We start from the raw sequence: 24,393 nt of genomic DNA on the forward strand, positions 1-24,393 counted from the left end.
TTAGTCAACATGTTGACGTCACAAAGAGGACAAGAAATATAGATCTTCCATGAATCTCTATTAGAAACTCAGAGGATATATGTAAAAACACACAAATTTAAACTCACGCAGTGTTGGCAAGACCCACCTCCAGCTCTTCCATGGTTACAGTCCCATCACGATTAGCATCAATCACTTCTTCAAACTCCTTCCTCCTATCCTTCACCCAGTCGTCATCTATCTCCTGGGCCTTCTGGTCCTCCACTGTGCCAACAGGCAGAGAAATAAACTCTGAGAGTGACAGCTTCTTGTCCCCATCCTGATCTGCAATGCCAACAGAAAGAGAACATAATGTGAGTGTGTTAACTGCTGGAGACTGCACCCAGAGTGCAACAAAGGAGAGACATGCTTAAAGGCTTTCATGATGGCAGAAAGAGAAATCAGAATTCCTTCTCTTCCAAGAACATAAAATCAAAGGCTTCAGGCACCAAGTCTTATTCAGATGATCCACAGTCACTCCTAATGTTGTTGCTAGCATAAGCAGCAGGTAGCAGACTAAAAACAAATGGTCTCAAGCATAGGGCCATGTTGATATTTAACTTTAGTGAATAAAGGATCTTTTAACAAAGTACGATCCACAAATTTATTCATTTTCTCTGATGTCCATTATGCATGGGCATCCAGAGAAAACTGCTTATTAAGATCACCAATCGCTTTTGGCTGTCAAGTTATTACACTACAACCTTCATGTACAGGTACACTGCACAAAACCCATCTAGGAATCCTGGCAAAAATACTGTACAACACACTCAAAAATCTACTTCATCCTCACTTCTTCCTTACCAAGGAATTACAGTGCATGGGGGAAATAATTAATTATATCCACTGTTAGATACTGCATGCAGATCTGAATTTCCCTAACTGTATGCATAAGCTGGTCTGAAATTAATGCTACATTGATTTCTAGCCATGCAACTAAACCATAAGACCCCTAGAGGTCTCTGGAGTCCAGCTATTCACAGGGGCTTCATAATACCAGGTCTACATGTACACAAGAATGTGGCTTTGAAGGATGGGGAGCAGGCAGAGGAAGATAGTGTCATATTGCTTTTACAAATGTTTCCTTCCTTCCTATTGCCGCCTCTTTCTCATGCATTTGTCTTGTATGGGGTAGATAGTTTTACAGGAACTGTGCTCTCAATGCTACCTCCGGGTATCATCTGTATAGAAGTCTCATGGCTTGCACGCTTTACACCTTTCAGAATTACCATAAAAGAAAGCCACAAGAATCATTTCTGCAGGGTTTCTAGGCGGCATGCAGGTCTGCACTGAAATGTGCAACGTAACAACTATGTTACTCATTATGCTTCTGCTTTCCCCACACAGCAGCCAGAAATATGAAACAAATTATGCTGAAATGCTTAGTTACATGATTACAGCTAAATAAACTATAGTCGGTCAATCACATCCAACTGTCCTTAGCTGCCCCTCACACTCCCTGTCACAAAAACAGGCGAGGAGTGTGGCTGTGTGTAGCGCAAACTTGCCCTGCTGATGCTTGTGTTGTACCTGTTTGTAAATGGGGCAGCAGGTGGGAGAAACTTGCACTGATGATGTTTCTGTTATATTTATCTTATTCACCGGGAACGCTGGGAGTAAGCAATAAGGAACAAATCTACTCTTTGGGATCTGCTGGGTGACCTCTCTACCCTTATCTCCCCTTACGCTCCTACCCGAAACCTCCGCTCACAGGACAAATCCCTCCTCTCTGTACCCTTCTCCACCACCACCGCCAATTCCAGGCTCGCCTCTCCCTATGCTTGGAACTTCCTGAGCCCATACGCCTAGCCCCCTCCCTGCCCATCTTCAAATCCTTGCTCAAAGCCCACCTCTTCAATGTCGTCTTCGGCACCTAACATTATACCTCTATTCAGGAAATCTAGACTGCCTCAATTTGTTTGACTGCACATTTTGTCCATTAGATTGTAAGCTCCTTTGAGCAGGGACTGTCCTTCTTTGTTAAACTGTACAGCGCTGCGTAACCCTAGTAGCGCTTTAGAAGTGTTAAGTAGTAGTAGTGACCCAGACTGGCCATTGTAAGAAACAGGATGCTTGGGCTCATGGACCTCTGATCTAGCATTGTAAGAATTATGCTCTTGTAAATGGAAGACATTCCAGTAACCTCTCCATAAAATAAAATGGAAGTGCATTTATTTTTGTTAGGGAGGACAGGAAAGAGGAGGAGCATTATTTAGCTGTGGTAGTGGTGAAGGCGAATGTATTCAGCTGGTTAAGCCCTTGTACCTAGATCTCGAAAAATCTCTTTAACCATGAACTGCAGCATGCCCCTGCTGCGCTCAGGATGAAGAAAGGCGAGGAATTCCTCTTCAGTTAATAGCTGGTCTGCAGGAGGACTATCTGCCTGGAACCAGCGGTCCTTGAGGTTATCCAGCACTTCCTGAGCTGCAACAAGAGAAAAGGAAAATGAACATTTTACAATCAAGAAGCGGCATTCCAGCCCTAGGAACCAGCTCTACTTTCAGTTTTCTCACAGTTTTTGTAAAAGTTGACTCCTCCAGTGGAAAAGGTAATAGAGGCAGAGAACAATACTGTAGATTATGAAAAAAAAACCCACCAAAAAACAAAACCCGAACTATTGAATACACTGCATTATGGCAGTACAGTACAGTATTTCAAGAGACTTTGTAAATCCTAAAAAGGAGTGCAAGGTTTTGAGTATGACCTTTTTCATAAAAAAAGACTGTAAGCTACTATCAAAATAAATGTCAGAGTAGCTGATGCTTTACCTAGGAGCAGTCATCTTGCAAACCAGACCTCTGATATGCTCTGCCCATAAACTATTCTGCTGACAAGTGCAAAGTACAGTAGAAGTCCAGAAATCAGGATGCCAGAAATCCGGACCACCCGAGAATCTGGACCCTTCTAATTTTTGTGCCAATCGTCCGAGAATCTGGACTCCCCCCTCCCTTGGCACGCGTGTAAAACAAGCGCCGATGCCAGCACCAGCCCCTTTTTGCCACAGCTTGGTAAAAGGGACCCTTAATTGTAGGAACGGTTTCAAGCAGGGTGATATGCTGTGTTTTGTGCCATGCATATCACTTAGCCTTGAAAGCACTAGACCACAAAACCTTTTCTTCTGTGCGTTCAGTGCTTAATAAGTGTTTCTTTGCAAACACTGTACAGCACATTATCCTCACCCCCACCCCCAGGATTCTATAAAGGGTGCCCACAATTGGGCGTGGATCACAGATTGATGCCCAAAATAATTAGTTAATAGGCTCCAATGATTTAATTACTGGAGATAACAAGCACTTAATCTGCAAAAATTATGGTTTGGGAGCTGATCTGGCTACACGCTATTCTGTAACAATGGGCACCTAAATTGGATTGTGCACTACTCTAAAGGAGGCATGGCCACTGGAATGGCATGGGCAGGTAAGAGGCATCCACAAGAGATGTGCGCAGTGTTACAGAATAGTGGGGGAACCATGCCCACTTTGTGCACCAGGATTTACACCAGTTTTTAGCTGGCGTTAAGTCCTGGCACTCAAAGGTATCCTATAACGAGACTCATCCTGACGTACACCTCCGTTGAGCACTGAATTATCGGCACCATTTATAGAATATGGTCCTATATGGCTTTTTTCAGGAGCGACATCCTTCTTATCTCCCTCCCATATAGACCACATTTATGAACGGTCAATGTTATCCTTAGTACCAGTCGGGGACCTCTGTAGTTCTTTTAAAGTACTCTTACAGTACTCTTCCTCAAAAGCTCCCTTTACCCAAGTCTGTTGACTATGGAGGTATGTCTGATCAAAGCGGTGCCTTGTTGGTGCCAAACTGTTTCTGCTTTACAAGAATTGACCTGACTTTGAGATCCAGAGTGTATTGTCTCTGAATGTTTATGTTACCGTCTCAAAGTCTTTATGTGTAAAATTTGCCTAACTCTGGAAAGTCCATACCTCGCCCCCATCTTGTTATCATAGTTACCACAAATCTTTTTTTGTGAGTGGGCACAGACCACCTCTACTCATACTGGGCTTGGGCGCTCACTCTGACTCACGTGGCAGAAACAACACACAGAGCCTGTAGACATTACACTCACATGTACCCCCCAGCAGAGACACTGCAGCTTTAAAAAGCAAAGTGCAAATAATAATATTCACATCAGCTCTCTGTAAATGCTGATACACGTGTTGTGTAAAACACGAGAGGAGAAGGCAGCAAAGTGGGTTAATACAAAGATGCTTTGGCAGGGCTGTACCTAGGGAGCCTCAATACTGGAACAGCAGACAATGCTTCAAGGTAGGGGTGAGGTGCACTGGCAGAATAAGGTGTAAATGAAATTTGCACTATAACCTGTCTGCAGTTCACAGAAATTGATGCTCCTCACCACCTCCCTCTTATCAGTACACATCAAAAACCTGCATATTTAAAATTGATGATTTTAATAGCATTTTTATATCACAATGTAGAATTAAGCAGATGCTGAATGAAATCCCATGTTTTTTTTTTCACACACAGACCAATCTACCACTTTCTGGTTTCAATACAGAGCTGAAACCTTCCAAAGTGCTCTGAAGTCTTATGAATGGAAACTCAGTGTCACTGTCGATCTGCAAAAACCAGAAGTCACGAAATAAAAGTCCAAAATTAATTTTAAAAAAGCTTGGAAGTGAAACTTGTATCTTACTGGCTTGTTCCTTTTAGCTGTTAGAATCAGAACAAAGGGTTTCAGCTATGTGGCAGGTTTAAAAACACAAACGTAAAAACGGGGAAATTTTTTTAGATAGTTAAGAGAAAAAAAAAAGTTTTAGGCATGATCAATAGTTTCCACTGAACATTCTCTCAGCTAGAGTTTCAGAAAAACAACCTTATAAGTTGGTGAAATTTGACTTTTCAGAATGCAGCATTTCCTTACTTGTTGAACATTAATAGACTACCCAATGTTTAAATACTTTTCTGCCCTATGCCTTTGCCTGACTTCAGACTCCCCCACCCACTACATGCATATCAAAGCGCGTACACATTCTCGCTACTATATATGGGAAATCTTGTCAATATAGCTTTTAAGATCTAACCCAACCTTTTCCTGTGCTCACCTCAGGGCCTCGGGCAACTGGCAAAAACCCACTTGCAAATCTGTGTACGTATGCTAGTGCACCAGAATGTACAAAACCTTCCTGCAGTGTTTTCAGGGATATATCCAGCATTCATGAGAACCTACTAAAAGGACCGCCTCAAGCATTAGCACTTGAAAAAAAATTTACTATTTATTTATTTATTTATTGCATTTGTATCCCACATTTTCCCACCTATTTGCGGGCTCAGTGTGGCTTACAATAAGACTTGAATAATAGAAATACATTTGTTACAAATAAGTTATGGATTACATTGAACAGAGTTGTGCGAGGCATTCGAATATCGTTGGTAGTATAACAATGGGACAAAACATAGAAACATTAGAAGGAAACAATGGGAAAAAACATTATTAGGCGTTATTAGGCGCCTAGACATATAGTGTATATAGTTCCGTGGACGAATGTATGGATGACTGGATAAAGGGATGATGGAACAGATGCGGATGTGTATTGCATTGTGGACAATGCGTGGTCTCTATGTGTTTTGGCTCTTTCCATAAGTTTGTTCGAACAGGTGTGTCTTCAGTAGTTTACGGAAGGAGGCTTGATCATTGATCATTCTTAGGTTGCGTGGTAATGTATTCCAAGATTTCGTGCTCTTGTAGGAAAAGGTTGACGCGTGTATCGTCTTGTACTTCAAGCCCCTGCAGGTTGGGTAATGGAGGTTGAGGTGAGTTCGGGATGATCTTTTGGCGTTTCTAGGTGGTAGGTTTATTAAATCAGACATGTACGCTGGGGCTTCACCGTGAATGATCTTGTGGACTAGTGTGCAAGTTTTAAAAGTAACGCGGTCCTTGAGTGGAAGCCAATGTAGTTTCTCTCGTAGTGGTTTTGCCCTTTCATATTTCGGTTTTCCGAAGATGAGCCTGGCTGCTGTGTTCTGGGCTGTTTGAAGTTTCCTTAGTATTTGCTCTTTGCAGCCAGCGTATAATGAGTTGCAGTAATCCAAGTGGCTAAGGACGAGGGATTGCACTAGGCTGCGGAAGACGAATCTTGGGAAGAATGGTCTAATTCTTTTCAATTTCCACATGCTGAAGAACATCTTCTTGGTTACGTTGTTTGCGTGAGTTTCGAGTGTTAGGTGGCGGTCGATGGTCACTCCAAGGATTTTTAGTGTTTCTGAGATTGGAAGTTTTAGGTTTGGTGTGTTTATCACGTTGAATTCTGTTGTGTTGTATTGGGAGGTGAGTATCAGGCATTGAGTTTTTTCTGCGTTCAGTTTCAGGCGGAACGCATCTGCCCATGTGTTCATGATGTGTAGACTTTTATTGATTTCGCTGGAGATTTCTTTGATGTCTTGTTTGAATGGGATGTATATTGTCACATCATCGGCGTATATGTACGGGTTGAGGTTATTGTTTGATAGGAGTTTTGCTAAAGGGATCATCATTAGGTTGAATATAGTTGGAGAGAGAGGTGATCCCTGTGGGACTCCACATTCAGGTGTCCATGCCTTGGACGTGGTTAAATTTGATGTGACTTGATATGAGCGCAGGGTTAGGAACCCCTTGAACCAATTCAAGACATTTCCTCCGATGCCAAAGTATTCAAGTATGTGTATTAGGATTTCAGTGGCTTGAAACTACATATTAAAAAGGAACAATGAAGGAATAGTTAAAAGAGATAATGCAGGCTGTCACTCTCCCCTATCTGGAATGTTGTAATATGTACCCGAGTTTATTGGGTAAGCAAGTACTGTAAAACTTACCGTGGTAAAGTTGGACTATGGGAGGAGGGGAAAGAAGATCCCAGGTGGGAGAGTACAATTCCTCTTTTTTTTTTGGACACACTGTTTTGGTTACCAGCTCATGCCAGAATTCAACTTAAATTAACTCTTCTGCAGGCTCATCTTGCTTGGGGAGCCTGGTGGAGCCTACTGTGTATGCACCTTAACAGTCATCAGATGCCTTTAGATAGGGCACCATTTCCAAGAGATATTCATCTGAAGGTTATCCACGAAAGTACTGATGGCGGGGCTGCTTCAAACCACTGGAATGACCTGCTTAAAGAACTACAACTGGCTCCTAATCATCTTTCTTTTAGACATGAATTAAACATCGGGCTGCTTAGGAATTGTCTAAGCAGCCAGTATTAGCCCCTGTTTTAATGTCTCTTTAGCCACTAATGATTGTATTTTAGTTTATTTGAACTTGATCTACCATCCTTCAGTACAATCAGAGAGGTGTACAATAAAATAACAATCAAACAGAAAGGAACTCCATAAATTGTCAAAGGCTAAGCCTAAAGAGAGGGTTAAGACAAAGCAAATAGGGCAACAGTGCATTTTCCAGGGCAGACAGTGAAACCACAAATCAGGGGCAGGAGCAGAAAGGGAATGTTTGACTGAACAAACACGTTGTCAAGAAAGACCTGAAGCGAGGGTAAGACGGTTCAGATCGAAGCTCTGTTGGAGGGCATTCCAGAGGGTAAGGGCAGAACAGAAAGATGCGGCGGGTCAGGTCAATTTGAGGCGGGAACAGTATACCGGGAGGAGGGCAAAGCCAATCATGATGAAAGGACTGACCTAAGGACTTTACTCGGGATGTAGGGAGAAATAAGAGCTGAAATGTAGGATGTGATACCCAAATGTAGGGCTTTGTGTGCCAGGGTGAGAATCTTGAATTGGATATATATATATTTTTTATTGTGCTTGTGTAATTACTGATGATAATGTCTCTCTATTGATGGTTGTATTGATCTGCTGTAACCTGCTTTGAGCTCCACTGGTTAAGTGGAATTAAATTGTGGAAATTAGGATAATAAGAATCTTTCTAGAGTATTTTTTTTAAATCTGAGATCTTTCTAGAGTTCAGGTTTTCTTTGTTTAAGCAGGGCTGGACTGGATCAGGTTGAACTCTGGGACTTACAGGTCCCGTGCTAAGTATGGTTTGACTCTCACAGGGTGGTGAGGCAAGGGGGCTGTATCAGGCAGAGCTCTGGAACTTAAAGGGACTGTATATTCCATAGAAACTGACTGATCAGCACATTTTACCTACAGTATCTGACCATGCCGCCATTCATCAGCAACTGGGAAAACACCTGTATCTGTACAAAATGTAACACTAGTTGCTTTTTGATGAATGAAAAAAGGAGGAAACGTTTCAATTTCTCCCCCCATGACTAATTTCTGCAGAGGTGTTAGACTGAACAGACTGACTAAACTACAACATGAGATTTAGATCTGGCAACCACAAGGAACAACAGGAAAAGGGGAAACAAACCTTTATTAGCACTGTTTAGAGGAATAGCAGAGTGAGTCAATGAAAACTCAAAGAGTATGGCAATTGAACTGTAACTGCTGTGGGACTAGTCAATTTCAATGGATCTGTCATTTATTTTTGTCTTCTTACTTCGGAATTCATGGCTGATGAGAGGTGCTCGGTTCTCTCAGTGTAAACAACCATCAAAGAATTTTTTCAATGTAACGTTCTGGTAAAGTTTAGTGACAAGAGCATGAAAAATCAGGACTTCAGGCTAGGAGAGAAGCTACTTTGGGGTTCTTTTGCTAAGCCGCGGTAGCATTTTTAGCTAGCGGCAGAAGTCAGCTGGCGGTAAACGCTGACACCCATTATAGTCCTATGGGCATGTTAGCGTTTACTGCCAGCTGATTTCTACTGTGAGCTAAAAATGCTAATATGGCTTAGTGAAAAAAACCCTTTGTGTCTGAACTTCTTACCACTGCCAGACTAGAAGTTATAGTCTGCCTATGTGTTGTAGGTCAGACCAGCTGATCTATTTTAATTTCAGAGTGCTGGTGCAACCTTGAAATGTATCCTACCCCATCACTCCTCCAGATACTGCAGGGGTGAAAGGATGAAAGTAAGAGAAGAAAGAATAAAATAGACATGGGGGGGGGGGGGGGGGGGGAGGCCATGTGCAAAGTTATTTTCATGTAAACTAGAGAATTTCTCACTGCTGCTCTTTGAAGTCACCAAGTAATTCCAGATTGGAGATCATAGAGAAGTAACTTGAAAAAATTTTCAAGCTCCAATCCATCTCAGTTGATGACATCCTCATCCCCGTCTCATCTGCCCGCAACCTCGGAGTCATCTTCGACTCCTCCCTCTCCTTCTCTGCGCATATCCAGCAGATAGCCAAGACCTGTCACTTCTTTCTCTTTAACATCAGCAAAATTCGCCCTTTCCTCTCAGAGTACACCATCCCGTACTCTTGTCCACGCGCTCATTACCTCTCGCCTTGACTACTGCAACCTACTCCTCACTGGCCTCCCACTTAGCCATCTATCCCCCCTTCAATCCGTTCAGAACTCTGCTGCACGTCTTATATTCTGCCTGAACCGATATACTCATATCACCCCTCTCCTCAGGTCACTTCACTGGCTTCCAATCAGATACTGCATTCAGTTCAAGCTTCTCCTTCTTACCTACAAATGCACTCAGTCTGCAGCCCCTCATTACCTCTCTATCCTCATTTCCCCTTACGTTCCCGCCCGTAACCTCCGCTCACAGGACAAATCCCTCCTCTCAGTACCCTTCTCCACCACCGCCAACTCCAGGCTCCGCTCATTCTGCCTCGCCTCACCCTATGCTTGGAATAAACTTCCTGAGCCCTTACGCCAAGCCCCCTCCCTACCCATCTTCAAATCTTTGCTCAAAGCCCACCTCTTCAATGTTGCTTTCGGCACCTAACCTTTCTACCTTTCAGGAAATCTAGACTGCCCCTATTTGATTGACTGTACATTTGTCCTTTAGATTGTAAGCTCCTTTGAGCAGGGACTGTCCTTCTATGTTAAATTGTACAGCGCTGCGTAACCCTAGTATCGCTTTAGAAATGTCAAGTAGTAGTAGAGAAGTAACTTGAAAAAATTTTGACTGATTCCATCCGCTGCCATCAAGTTCTTCTGTAACGTCCGTAAGTCAGATTACGTTACTCTACTCCTTTCCCTTGAACACTGGTTGTCGGTCTCTGCACGAGTTAAGGTCAAATTTCTGATCATGGTCTTCAAGAGCTGCCTTCCCTCTGCCACTGCTTATTTGTTTTCTCCTATTGTCCCTTCTATCCCCTCGCACTCTACTCACCCTCCCACCTCCCTCTCAAATCTGGTTAGGTGCTCTACTGCTTTTGGCTAGCTAGGTCTGCACTTATGGAGCTCTTCCAAAAAAAAAAACAAAAAAACATCTGTACTGAACCTTCTTTTAAAAAATTCAAAACCCTTCACAAACCCTCCTGGCTATTTCAGTTGTCCTTTGCATGATCTCTCTCTCCCTCTCTCCTCCCCTCCAGCCAGTGGCGTACCAAGAGGGGGGGCGGCGGGGGCGCTCCGCTCCCGCCGCCTCCCGTGGCCGTTCTCACGGCGCCGCACATTAAAAAAACCAACGAAGCAGCGTCGCAGGCAGCGCCTCGTGCCCTGCTTGTAAAAAAAAAAAAAAAAAAAAATCAAATCTCCTTCCTCCTTCTCCTCCTCGTCTTGACGTCGACTCGGGCCTTCCAATCAATTTGACTGGAAGGCCCGAGTCGACGTCAAGACGAGGAGAAGGAAGGAGATTTGATTTTTTTTTTTTACAAGCAGGGCACGAGGCGCTGCCTGCGACGCTGCTTCGCCGGTTTTAACGGGACTGAGGTGGGGAAGGAGAGGGGCGAAAGGGACTCGGGTGGGGGTCTCAGACAGGAGAGGGGAGAAGGGGACTGGGGTGGGGATCTCAGAGGGGAGAAGGGAAGGGGAGGGGAGAAGGGGAGGGGAGAAGGGGACTGGGGTGGGGATCTCAGACAGGGGAGGGGGAGGGGAGAAGGGGACTGGGATGGGGGTGTTCAGAGGAGAGAAGGGGACTGGGGTGGGGGTCTCAGACAGGAGAAGGGGAGGGGAGAAGGGGGCTGGAACTGGGGGCTGAAAAAAGGGGCAGAGAGAGAGAGAGGGGACAGATCCTAGATGGAAGGGGGAGCGAGAGGGAGGGCAGACCCTGGATGGATGGGAGAGGGAGGGCAAATGGTGGATTGAAGGGGCAGGCAGTGGATGGAAGGGATGGCAGAGAGGGCAGACACTGGATGGCAGAGAGAGAGAGAGTGAAGACAGATGCTGGATGGAAGGAAGACGGTGAAAAGAAGATGAGGAAAGCAGAAACCAGAGACAACAAACTGTAAATAAAATATATTTTTTTTATTTTTTTTGCTTTAGGATAAAGTATTGTAGATGTGTTAAATGTTTATAATAGAACATGTAAATAAGGTAATCTTTTTATTGGACTAATTTTAATACATTTTGACTAACTTTCGGAGAACAAAACCCCCTTCCTCAGGTCAGGATAGGATACTGTAACAGCACTATACTGTACTGACCCGAGGACGGAGGTTTTGGCCTCTGAAAGCTAAATGTATTAGTCCAATAAAATGGTATTATTTTACTTTCTATATTTGTTTTATTTCTATTTGTTAATTTGTAAAGTGGTGATTGGTACTTGTTAGGTTTTTTTTTCAAATTTACATCTGCTGTCTTTATATTTTGCACAGTACTAGGGGACAGTTTCTGTTTCTGTGGTGTTGCATTGTATGCAGAGTCTGGCATTGGGGGTTCAGTTTAATTTTTGTCTAAATAGAAAGTTTATGATTACTTATTCTATAGTGGATTAGGGTGTATCTGTGTTTGTGAAAAGGACATGGCTTTCAGTTGGCACTGACTGTGCAGGATCTACGATCTGTACTATTCTGTCTGGTTTCGTTTTACAATAGGTGAATTGATGTTCTAGTGCTCACTGTAGTGTTTAAGATGCTTTCCTTTTCCTTGTGTGACTTGTAGAAATGACTGCTTATGGTATGCTAGAATTGCTCTATAGGTCCTGAGTGTTTTGTATTCTCGGCATGCCTAGTACTGGATTTGGGGGGGGGGGGGGGGGGGCGTGTTAAAAAATGACCGGCCCCGGGTGTCAACTACCCTAGGTACGCCACTGCCTCCAGCCCCCAAGTATAGCACCTTTTTGTTTTCTCTTTCTACTATATTCGTTCTTACTGTGATTTTCTCTCTTTGTTAATTTAACTTCCTTTCTTGATTTCTGACTTTACACTTTATTTATTATTCAGGTCTGATGTATTGCCAAAATACATGTGGTGCCATTAAGGCAGTTTTACAATAAAATATAAATAGTTTATTTTAAGGTGGCACCTGGACATTTCTGAAGGCAAAGAAAACACAAAGTTTCTTTACCTTCAGTGCTGTAAATCCTAAAAAAAGTACTGAGGTTTCAAAAAATGCCTCCATCGCCCCTCGAGTCAATAGAGAATCTCAAACACATCCACCTGCCCCCTTTCGTACACACTGGTCCACGCCCCCCCCCCCCCCCCCCACCATCACATTTACTCACTCTCATCATCAATTTTCAGCTCTTCATTGTTTTTCACCTTCTCTGCAATCTCTTTTTCATTCAAGCCTTTGCTGGCCAAAAACTTGATTTTATACTCATCCCAGGACACATAACCTGCAAAGCAATAGAGAACAAAATTCAACCATTAAAGGACAACTTCTCATCTCTATATTTTGTCTTCCACATTCATTTTTACCCTAGGCTAAAGGCCCTTTGTAACAGTCAGATTTAGTGCTTACATTTTTTTTTGTGATCCCATAACTTTAATGGCATATACCTCCTTTAAAAGTCAACCTTTGTGAGTGTATGAGAGAAAACGTACAAAGAAGTTTATATTTTCATTAAAATGCCTTAATTTAGATTACATTTCTATATATTTTAATCTCTGGACAACATTTGTATTCCCCACGCAGCTAGTCATTTTTCCCAGGTGGGTCCCTTCCAGTGAAACTGCCAGTATCCTCAGACCTGGGTTATCAGTGTTGGAATAAGCACACGTCTCTCATTGCATATTCATCGCTGATATTGGAAAACCTGAGGATTGAGCACTGCCACAGAGACATCTAAACACACCAAAAATTCTGTAAGCAGAACTTAAAACTTCATATTTTATTATGATTGATTCAACTGTATGATAAAAATCACAAAAACAAATTGAATTAAATATAGGTTTCCTGGTTTCTATAAAGTTGGAAACTTAGTCCCAGGGAGAAACAAAGACCACCACAGCTACCAAGCTGAGGCAAGAGTCCTCAGTTAGTGATGCAAGACACCTTGCCTTAACCCTAGCTCAAAAAAAAAAAAATCAGATCTCTAATGTAACGTACCAACAGACCAACCTTCAACTTCATGAATGACTTTTAAAGTAAAGGTCAAAGCATCTACACGCAATGCATGGAGAGAAATGCAAGATGAACGGAACAATGCGTAAAATCCCAGTTCCTAAAGATCAGCAGAGGGCTCTGGGACGGGGAGCGAATGATATTAAACAAATCACTGGCACAATAAAGGGTAGGGCACACACTGTAACGTGAAATGTTAGTGTGTTATGCACTGTGACAACGGGGGAGACAGAGGGAGGTAAACTGAAAAAGGTGAAGGGGAAGACACTAGGGCACCAGTGCAAGAAAGGGTGTGGATGAATTTGAGGGAGTGCACATTATTTAGGGTCACATGCCCAAGAATGCAAGGGGATGCAGGTGGACACTTTCCACTACAGAAAACACACAAATCTAGTGAAGGCATAATGGCAATGTGCCTTGTCACAAGACAGCCAAGTTAAATGGAACTTTAGGATTGTCACACTGACAAACCAGGAGAAACAGCATCCCTCGTACCATCGCCATCTGGATCCACAGCTAGGAAGTGGACCTTGCTTTCTTCCACAGCCTCCTGGAAGTGCTCTTCTGTTTTCTCCATGATCCATCTCTGCAGTTCTTTGGCACTTATTCTTCGGTCTTTGTTCCTATCCACCCTGCAAAGGGAAACAAGAGATATCAGGCTCTGAAGACACAAGTGGTACTCTTTTCAGGATTCAGCAGGAAGGGAGAAAATGTCACATGCTATGTAAACTGTTGCTAAAGGGTATCCTATGACCTCACAGGAATTCATTCTCAAATACATGTGAAATCGCAGATTTTTTTTCTTTGGCAAGTCATAATACATGAACAGCATTGTTTCTCACCAGGTGACAGCAGACATGATCAGGCACTCAAGTAGACAATACCATCCAATGACACCGAGACAGAACTGCTTTTCTTGAGCTCAGAACCAGTGTAACGTTCTGATCCTGCAGTGGCCTCCTCAGTCCCTCAGATAGCACCATCAAAACCAGAAGGAATGCAGCTCAAAGGTAGGTGGGGGAGACGGGGCAGTGTGCTTGATCAATCCTGCTCTCTACAGAAAACATTTGCTACAGATGACAAACAGTGCTTTTCCACTGACAAAAAGAACACAGTCAGGCTCACAAGTAGGCAATTCCCCAAGCTCAGGGCTGCTCAATTTAGCTATCTTTTGTACTTTGTTCAAGAGCAACCTGATTTGTTAGTATTACAAAGGCAGGTTGGCCACTACAGCTCAACTGAATGCAACATCTTCCGAAGTGGACTGGTCCAAGTAGTAGAGTGAAGGTATGAAGTGAGAATCAAGTTGCTGCTTTGCATACGATATCTAGTAAAGCAGCAGATTTCAAGAGAGCCATGGTAGCTGCAGTGGTTCTAGTTTTATAATGCTTCTTTACTGGTTAGAGGAGTACCAGTTTGCTCGTAACAGAAATGGATGTAATAGGTTAGTCAAATTTGCCAAAGCATGCCTGGCTACTGAAATACCAACTGTGTTGGGAATGAAGATGACAAACAGCTGTGCAAACTGATGATTTCAGTTCTTTTGAGGAAAGTACTCAAGAGACTGTTTGCTGGTCCAGAGTGTGCAGGGACTTGCCATATGGATTCTTAGGAAGTTTGGGGCAAAGTGGAGGGACTACCATTTTCTCAATGACATGAAAAGGTGAAACTACTTTTGGTAGGATCTCAGGATGAATATGATGAACTACACTAAGGCATGAAGTTCACATATTTTTCTAGCTGAAGTAACTGCTATCAGAAAAAGCACTTTCCAGATGCTTGAGCAAATCACTGGTTCAAATGGCAACTTCATAAGAAATGTAAGGATAACATTGAGGTCCCATGGCACAGGAGGTTTCTGCAATGATGGTTTGACACAAAGTGTTTATAAATTGAAAAATGATGGGATATCGCGAGGCTGGGTGTATGATAAAGCTGAGACTGTGCTAAGATGTAGGACATTTGGAACTTGAGCCAATGGAGACAGTACAGTTAGAACAGTATGGCACCAAACACTGCTATGACTATGAGACACACCATATGGAGGGCCTCTTCCATTTAAAAATATAGGTGTTACATAGGTGTTGGGAGGCCTAGAGTGGCAAAAGCATTGCTCATTTTCCCTGCTGTCAAAGCAAGTGATTCAAGATTTAGATGGAGGAGTATTCTTTGTTCTGGATAATCAGCAATGTCATTTTTGAAGCCTGTATGGAAGAAAAACTGGAGTCTTGAAAAGAGGGAACTAGCTATGATGACATCTGTAGGACACTATGAAATTCACTGTGCCAGGCCTCTTGAAACTTGTGCAGGGTCCTTGTTATAAGAGGGGTAAGCAAAGTGGAGGGGCAAAAATCAATTTATGGCCAGTGCATCCCTCACTAGTAAATCCAGAGGATATGTGCACCAAACTATAGAGAGGTTGTTTTGCATTTTTACTACAGATGAAGAGATCTACTTGGAAGGAAGAAGGGGGAGGGGGTTGTCCCAAGGTTTGAAAGATGCACTGCATGATCTACTGGTCCACAGACCATGCAAGTCTGAAGATCTCTGCTGAGTCTGTCGGCTATCTTCTGAATGCCCAGGAGGTATGCTGATTAACTTTGTACATAACTGGGCATTATACATTCCTACTGCTTCCTGGCACAAGTGAAGGGAACCACCTGGATGAGAAACCTTTTATTCTCTAGAGTGATATATCATACCATATAAAGTTGATGAGCTGCAAGTACGGGTAAGGGAAAGAGGGAAGGAAACGGGAGGGGGAAGGGAACAATAGTTAATAAATAAATGACATATGTACATATTTAACATAAAGAGGGACTAGTTTTGTATGTAAGAGCTTCTTTAATCATAAAGTTATTATGTAAATTCTATAGCGAAAGGAGTTATATTGAAATTGTTAATATACAAGAAGAAAGGATGCTGTAACAAGAATAGACAAGAGGTTTTGGGGAGGAGGGAGGGGATAAAGGGGGGAAGAAAAATGGAAAATTCACACAGACTTATGGTTGTAATGATTTATTGGTTGTTCAATAAAAAATTGTTTCAAACTAAAGTTGATGAGCTGCAAAGAAGGCAGAGAGCATGACAACATCGAACACTTTTTTGCCCAAGTGAGCCAAGTGCTTGGGATCTTCACCAGGTGGCTAGCTGGAAAATCCCTGCATTTTGTTTTTGCTTTCTTCATGACCAACTTGACTATCACTGAAGAATAAGACCCTTGGAGTTTATTGACACAGGTACTGGATAAACTTTATACTTTACTTTCATTTTTAAAAAACTGAATAGTTAGTGGGAAATGCCACATGCAATTCTGTTTTTGTAAGAGGCTATGGATTTGTATTAATAGTGGCTTTTGGGGCCTCTATGTACTTCAAAAACCAAAGACATCTGAATGTAGTTCTACTTCCTGCTGTAGCAAGAAAGAACACAAATCTCAGATAAGAGATGTCTGCAGTGTGGAGGAGTAGCCTAATGGTTAGTTCAGCAGCCTGAGAACTAGGGGAATTGGGTCTGAGTCCCACTGCAACTCCTTGTGACTCTGGGCAAGTCACTTAGCCCTCCATTGCCCCAGGTACAAAATAAGTACCTGTATGTAATATGTAAACCGATTTGATTGTATCCACAGAAAAGTGGTATATCAAATCCCATTGCCTTTTCCCCTTTCTCTTCATAGATTAATTTCATGTGGGAAGGGAAGGGGGGCAGAGGAATATTCTAAAAAGGGTTCTGAATGACATGAGTGGTCTAATGCACTTTGTGAGAGACCCAACTATGGTGAGAGAACAGGTCATTTGTGGTCTGAAATCAGAGATTATCCGATCTGGAGATGAAGCGTCTCTCTGCTCATCAATAATGCCCATGGAAAGAAATGGTAAATACTAGGCTGTTAATATTTAATAGATACCAGATCCTTAAAGTAGTCCTTAAATTCATTAAACATTTTGAATGAGGCTATTTTGAAAGAGGCAGCAAAAACAGATGGAGAAAACTCATAGCTACTGTGACTAATATCAAAGTTGATACTATCTGATGTTGCAGAAGAGAGGATTGCCTCTCTGTTAGGGAGTAAGAGGACAACTTCATGGGTCTTTCCCCTTAGTGTAGGAAGAACTTTGCACTGAGACCATCTATTCATGATCTGCACTGCCCTGTAGTACTGGTGTACCTGCACAGAGTAAGCATCACAATGAATATGCTAACAAAGGAAGAGGTTGATCTGCACTACTTCTAGACAAAGTATCTCTGATGATGCGCATGGCATGGGGAAAGACTGCACCATGAGAGACATTTGAGCTTTCCAACACTTTGGAAGGAACTTTAAATGACATCTTCCTCTCAGGCCTCTGTATGCATTGAGAAGACAGGTATGCTGTGGGCTTGGGAAGTCTCCGAGTTTTGTGCTGATGTAGATGAAGTCTGGCGCTGCTCTTTTGTAACTGGACTCTTGAAACCACTGCCTAGGGAGGTACAGGTAGCTTTATATTCCGCTTTAAACCCAAAGCTGGTTACAATAAAAACATACATAAAATCACAGGCTTGAAACCCCCCCTTTTCGCCACAGAAGTCATAGTCATCATGCAATGGCAATCAATACCTGGTGAACAGATTGAGGGCTCATGATTATAAAGAGCCCTGGTGTATAGCTCCCAATGAAGGTTATCGAGCCATGGCTAGAAGGGCAGGGGGAATGTGAGCAGTAATTTTGAAAGACATTAAAATTTATGTTTTTATATTTATACCATCTCTGTGTGTATATGAGAAAGGGAGAAATAAATAACCATTACAGATAAAATGCATGTAGAGTCACCACACTAGAGTCCTGTGAAATCCCTTCTGCACAGTCCATTAGGTCACAAATGTATTGTTCTCTGTGCTCACAGAGTTGTAGCTACTGACTAGCTAATTCAGGGCATAAAAAAAAAAAAAAAACCCAAACACTCACCACCACGGGCAGGTCTGAATAAAGAGTAACTAAAACTCAAATCGAAAAACAGAAGTCTCACCAGAAGCCACAATGACCTACTCATTTCAAGGGTGGTCCAAGACCAGCCAAAGTAAAATTATAACAAAGAAAAGAAAACAAATATCAATTTCAGCTTCTGCTCAGTCTCTCTGATGTGGCTGAATATATTCTGCTTCAGTTATAAGATTCAGGAGTCATCACCACTTTTCAAGAAAATTAAGTTCACAATAATTGCAGAAAGTGACTGTAAGATTGTTATTGCAGTCTTCACGTTAAAAAAAATAATCTAACACACTCAGTTTCTGTGAAGAACTTCCATATAATGGGGAAACTGAAGTACAATGGGTCATTACCTGAAGGAAAGGTGAGAAAATACTTTCACTGAGAATAGGGTACATGCCTTGAACAGATTTTCAGCAGATGGCAGGAGCCACAACAGTGGCAGAATTCAAGCATATATGGGATAAATACAAAGCGACTGTAGTGGCAGAAGTAAGGAGCGAGGGAGAAGACCCAAAATCAAGATAGATCTGGAAAGCACAGTAGACTTGTACAAAGAAGGCAGACAGGTGGACCACAGTGGTCCTTTTTTACTGACATCTTCTGTGCTTCTATTGTACTGATTCTGGCATTCCTCCACACCTTGAAATTACTTGCATTATAAAATATAAATCAAGAAAATTCTGATGCAATGTTTAAGTACATAAGTATTGCCATACTGGGACAGACCAAAGGTTCAAAGATCCCAAAACAGTACATTTTATGCTGCTTATCCTAAAAATAAGCAGTGGATTATCTCCAAGCCCATTGTAATAATGGCTTATGGACTTTTCTTTTAGGAAGCTATCCAAACCTTTTTAAAATCCCGCTAAGCTCACTGCTTTTATTACATTCTCTGGCAAAGAATTCCTGAATTTAATTACATGCTGAGTGAAGAAATATTTTCTCCGATTCGTTTTAAATTTCTGCTTTCCAGTTTCATCGCATGCCCCCTAGTCTTAGTATTTTTGGAAAGAGTAAACAAGTGATTCACGTTTGTCCATTCCACTCTACTCTAAAATGAGGGTAGTGGAATGGAATAAAAGATCTCTATCATAACTCCCCTCAGTCGTCTTTTCTGCAAGCTGAAGAGCCCTAGCTGCTTCACCTTTCCTCAAAGGGAAATCGTCCCATCCCCTTTATCATTTTCGTTGCACTTCTCTGTACCTTTTCTAATTCCACTATATCTTTTTTGAGATGCGGGACCAGAATTGCACACAATATTAGAGATGAAGTTGAACCATAGAGCAATACAAAGGCATTATAACATCTTTTTTTTCCCATTCCTTTCCTAATAATACCTAATATTCTATTTGCTTTCTTAGCTGCTGCCACACACCGAGCAGAGGAAAGGCTAAAGCAGCTAGGGCTCTTCAGCTTGGAGAAAAGGCAGCTGAGGGGAGATATGATAGAGGTCTATAAAATAATGAGTGGAGTTGAACGGGTAGATGTAAAGCGTCTGTTTACGCTTTCCAAAAATACTAGGGACTAGGGGGCATGCGATGAAGCTACAATGTAGTAAATTTAAAACGAATTGGAGAAAATGTTTCTTCACTCAACATGTAATTAAACTCTGGAATACATTGCAAGAGAATGTGGTAAAGGCGGTTAGCTTAGCGGAGTTTAAAAAAGGTTTGGCCGGCTTCCTAAAGGAAAAGTCCATAGACCATTATTAAATGGACTTGGGGAAAATCCACTATTTCAGGGATAAGCAGTATAAAATGTTTTGTACTTTTTTAGGATCTTGCCAGGTATTTGTGACCTGTATTGGCCACTGTTGGAAACAGGATGCTAGGTTTGATGGCCCTTTGGTCTTTCCCAGTATGGCAATACTTATGTACTTATATGTACCTATGCAAGAAATCAAAGTGGGAGGATTCATTAAAAAATACAGGAGTTATTCTGATACTTAAAATACTTACAGAGAAAACAATGCAAAACTAGTGTTAGGAGAGAGGAATTCCTGGTGTTAAGGTCAGGAATAGTTTCTCTTTTTGTCAAACAAGAGGCTATGAATCTCTCTCCTGTCAGCACAGTGAGTTTACACAGCCTGAGCTCTGTGTTCTGTTGCCACTGTGCAGTAACTCAGAATTATGCAATTCAACCAGAAAACAGAACAACCACGAGCTGGAAGTTGGAGCAGACAGAAAACCCAAAGGCATGAGTTTAGGCAGTGACTTTTGCCATCAAACGCACTGTAAGTACCTGACAGGACTTGACATGTACAATGAGCAACTTTAAACAGGTTGGCTGAATACGCTTAGCTCTGCACATTATACTGAACTGAACCCACGGAAGTGACCGGAGATATCAGCCAGTCAGTTCCACTTCCCTGCATATGAAGCATTCTTAGAAGGAAAGTGTACTCATGCACAGAACCTGAGAATCAGAAAAATATCTGGAAGAAATGAGCTGTCATACAACCATCATTACTTTCACATCTGGAGCATCAGAATTGCTCAGTACCACAGTTCTTACATCCTAAGAACACAGGCCACTGTTCTCATTTTGAATGGATTTGGATTTAACTCATGGTTTCCACTAGTAGTTCAAAGCAAGTTACATTCAGCTATACTACGTATTTCCCTGTCCTCAGAGGGCTTACAATACAAGTTTGTACCCGAGACAATGGAGGGTTAAAGATCACAAGGAGCAGCAGTGGGATTTGAAACTTGGCTTCCCTGGGTCTCAGTCCACTGCTCAATTAGGATAGTCCTCCACTCTACTCTTAGCTAATAGCCCCTACTATATAACTCAGCACTAAAGCCTACATCATAAGATCTTTGGATGAGTAGCCTAGTGGTTAGTGCAGTGGACTTTGATCCTGGGGAACCGAGTTCGATTCCCACTGCAGCTCCTTGTGACTCTGGGCAAGTCACTTAACCTTCCATTGCCCCTGGTACAAAATAAGTACCTGAATATATGTAAACCGCTTTGAATGTAGTTGCAAAAACCTCAGAAAGGCGGTATATCAAGTCCCATTTCCCTTTCCCCCCTTTTATCCACCTAATATGGTTCCCGGCCCTTTGGGGTTTTCTACCCTTCTTAGCTCCCATATTGTCCTGTTTCAATGCAGCTGCTGAGTCTAAGTGCTCTGTTTCTTGGCTTTCCACATTAACAGTCACCCAATATGCCTTCCCAAATTTGAAAAGTGATCTCTTTTGAGTCTCTGTTACAGTGGAAACTTGTTTGATCACCACCACCTGATCTTGATTAAGTAATTCAGCTCAGGATCATATTCCACAATTTTATTTGGGATAGCAAAGAGTGGTAAGATAAATCACATTATGGGATGGAGGACTGAGCCAACTGCTAATCTTGCAGTGGTAACCACTGATCGCCAAACAGCAGTTTCTGAAGTAACTCGGCTACATGAAGGATCCTTTGCATAACAGGAAGAAAGAAAGTGAGGGGCCTCATATTAGGTTCCCTGATCCAGGCTGGATGAGAGGAAGCAAGACGACAGGCTGAAGGGTGGCCCCCTGGTGAGCCTGAGATAAAGAGAGATAGGTTTTATGGTTCCCTAATGGGGGCTGCATGGAAGGAAATAAGCAGAGAATCTGTGTAATGTGGCCCTCTGATGACATCCAAACAGAGAATAAATAGAAAAAAATCCTACTTGTTTTAAGTTTTGGCAGCCATTATACTTAAATGCATGGCAATCTGAGAAAAGCACAAGAGGAAAAGGACAATTTCTGTATTGTACTCAGCAGAACCATCGCCAAAGACAGCAGCGAGTAAAGCAAGGCGCAGTGCCTCTCGGGTGCACGGAGCCGCCTATAATATGGCGCCGTGCCCTGACGGGCATGCGCTCAGGGACCAGCGGGGTGCAAACGAGGGCGTGTGGGGCAGGTTCCCGCCGCCTGAAGGGCACCCCTCTGAGAAGGGGAAGAGCTACACAGGGGTTTAAAAGCCCCTGGGCAGAGCCCGGACGGCCTCTTCAGGCGTCCAGGCACCAGCATACATACAAGAGTTACAAGAGTTAGAGGACTGCGCCGAGAAAGCCCTGCTGGAGACCGCGCTTTTCGGCCGCCCCAGACACCTCACAGCATCCTTGTTCGGGTTCGCGGCAACGCGACTGCAGACATCGACTGGCGCCTGCATCGTGCAGGACGACCAGCGACTGTGCCGTCGGCTTCCCCGGTGGTTGCAGGGTAGGCGAGCGAGGCCGCGTTGTGCTCTGGGAGTCCCGCGCACGCCAACAGCGGCATCGGGAGGCACGGACACGCAAAGTTCTACTGGGTCTGCAGTCTCTTAGCTTCAATGCGGGCCGCGTTGTGAGCGCGGGCCGGTGGCGATTGCCTCGTGGGGTCGCGGGCCCGCTCGGCACGTGTGTACGAAGCATCGATGTCTTCGGAGAATCGCAGTGAGTGAAGGCCTTGTGCCCGGGCCGTTGGTATCAAGGCTGCGGGATCTGGGTAGCGAGGCGCTGGCGCGGTCGGCCCTCACATTACCCTCTATATGCGGCTTCCCTTCCGGCCTTCTACCGTGGGGCGTGCGAGGGGAGGCCAATTGGGTCGATTTCTGTTTCCGTTCCCAAGCACAGCCCTCAGCTATCAGTGGAAGCGAGCCTGTCTAGTTCAATGTATGCAAGGAAGCAAATCCGGCTAATCTCTGTTTCCACTCCCAATCGCAGCCGTCATTGCCATTCACTCAAACAAAGCAAGCAAACTAACATAGTAACAGCAGATGACGACAAAAAAAAAAAAAAACTGCACGGTCCATGTAGTCTACCCAACAAGTTAATCTCATAATACAGACAGACAAGATAATTAAGGGCGATGATAGTAATGGGTACACAGGAACAAGGGAGACAATGAGTAATAGGAGCCACAGCAGTGCCTCGGCATAGGTTTGAAAACAAGCAAAGATGGAGCTAGATGTACAGGATCAGGAAGTCTATTCCAGACATAAGGCGCCACGAAAAAAGTAAGGAAGTCCGGAATTTGCCCTTTGATTGTAAGCACAGAAAGGCGGTATACCTAATCACATCCTCTCATAGCACAGCCATTTGCCAAGCAAAAAAAAACAAAACAAAACAAAAACCCTTACGCTCCGATGGCAACAGGGTTTCTCACCCAGCGACCCTCATGGCACAACTGACCGGAAGTGCCCGACCAACGCGGCTAGAGGGGAAAAGGGAAATTTATGATAGCAATGAGCTCTTTTCTGTCTCATCTCCTTCTCTCTCTCCTTCATAAGTTAAAGCAGGTTCGGATGGCAGCGCTCAGGCCGACGGCAACATATGGTAACAATACAAAAAAAAAAAAAAAAAAATTCCGCAACTGGCAATTGTATGTCTATGCTTATATACTTTGTACCATACCTTCTGGGCCTCACTGAACCTGCCATCGAGAGGGTAGGAACAGGGTAATTGCTATAAATGAATAAGTTAAATGAATATGATAGACAGATTTAGAGATATGATTATAAATAGACGTTTCAGTTTGTGATCTCTTGTCGGTACATGCCAAATGTACTCCAGACAGGTCAAGTAATGATCAATTTGCTAGTCTATAATTTCAGATATATCATCTCAACCATTTAAGTAAACCGTGTCAGAGGGCGTGACAAGCAGGCAAGAGCAAAGATCACACAGAAGAGCAGACTGCGGACAAGCGGGAAAAGAACAGCGCATGGACCCAGAGACAGCCCAAGGGACAGACAGTGGCAGCACGGAGTGCAAGAGCAACCAGCCACAGACTTAGAAGCTCGGAGACGAGTTAGCAGGTCTTGCTGCACGGCACATCAACAGTACCTGAGCAACTTCAAGATGGTCGAAGCAGAGTCCAATGCAAAGATTACTATTCGTGAAGGTATGAAATTGCACACACACTGGGATTTCTGCTGAAAAGGTGAGTCACCAGATGCCCACAACATGACGACACACAACATATGGGAGGAAAGACGGGGATAAGAAAAGAAAGCGTAAGAAGGAGGAGAGCGAGACATCTTAAATGTTGAGTTGAAATAGAATATATATTTCACTAAAGGAATAGAATATGTGTTCTGATCAGAATAGTTCATGTTACGACAGGTGTCGTGATAATATCGCAACAGAAGGGCAGATTCAAGGGATCTTGCTCACA

At 43.1% G+C, this 24,393-nt stretch overlaps 1 protein-coding gene across 3 annotated transcripts in view; it reads right to left on the reverse strand.

The window, feature by feature from the left end:
- Positions 1-24,393, reverse strand: part of SDF4 (stromal cell derived factor 4) — a 68,582-nt gene that overhangs the window by 1,333 nt on the left and 42,856 nt on the right. For all 3 annotated transcript variants that reach the window (XM_030185808.1, XM_030185809.1, XM_030185810.1), the window contains exons 3-6: positions 13,795-13,931; positions 12,458-12,571; positions 2,284-2,442; positions 128-303 (exon numbers count right to left, since the gene is read on the reverse strand). In XM_030185808.1, coding sequence (XP_030041668.1) covers positions 128-303; positions 2,284-2,442; positions 12,458-12,571; positions 13,795-13,931 — 586 coding nt within the window. The remainder of the gene's footprint in view (positions 1-127; positions 304-2,283; positions 2,443-12,457; positions 12,572-13,794; positions 13,932-24,393) is intronic.

The sequence above is a fragment of the Microcaecilia unicolor genome, chromosome 13 (assembly GCF_901765095.1).
Source record: "Microcaecilia unicolor chromosome 13, aMicUni1.1, whole genome shotgun sequence".
Classification (NCBI taxonomy): domain Eukaryota; kingdom Metazoa; phylum Chordata; class Amphibia; order Gymnophiona; family Siphonopidae; genus Microcaecilia; species Microcaecilia unicolor.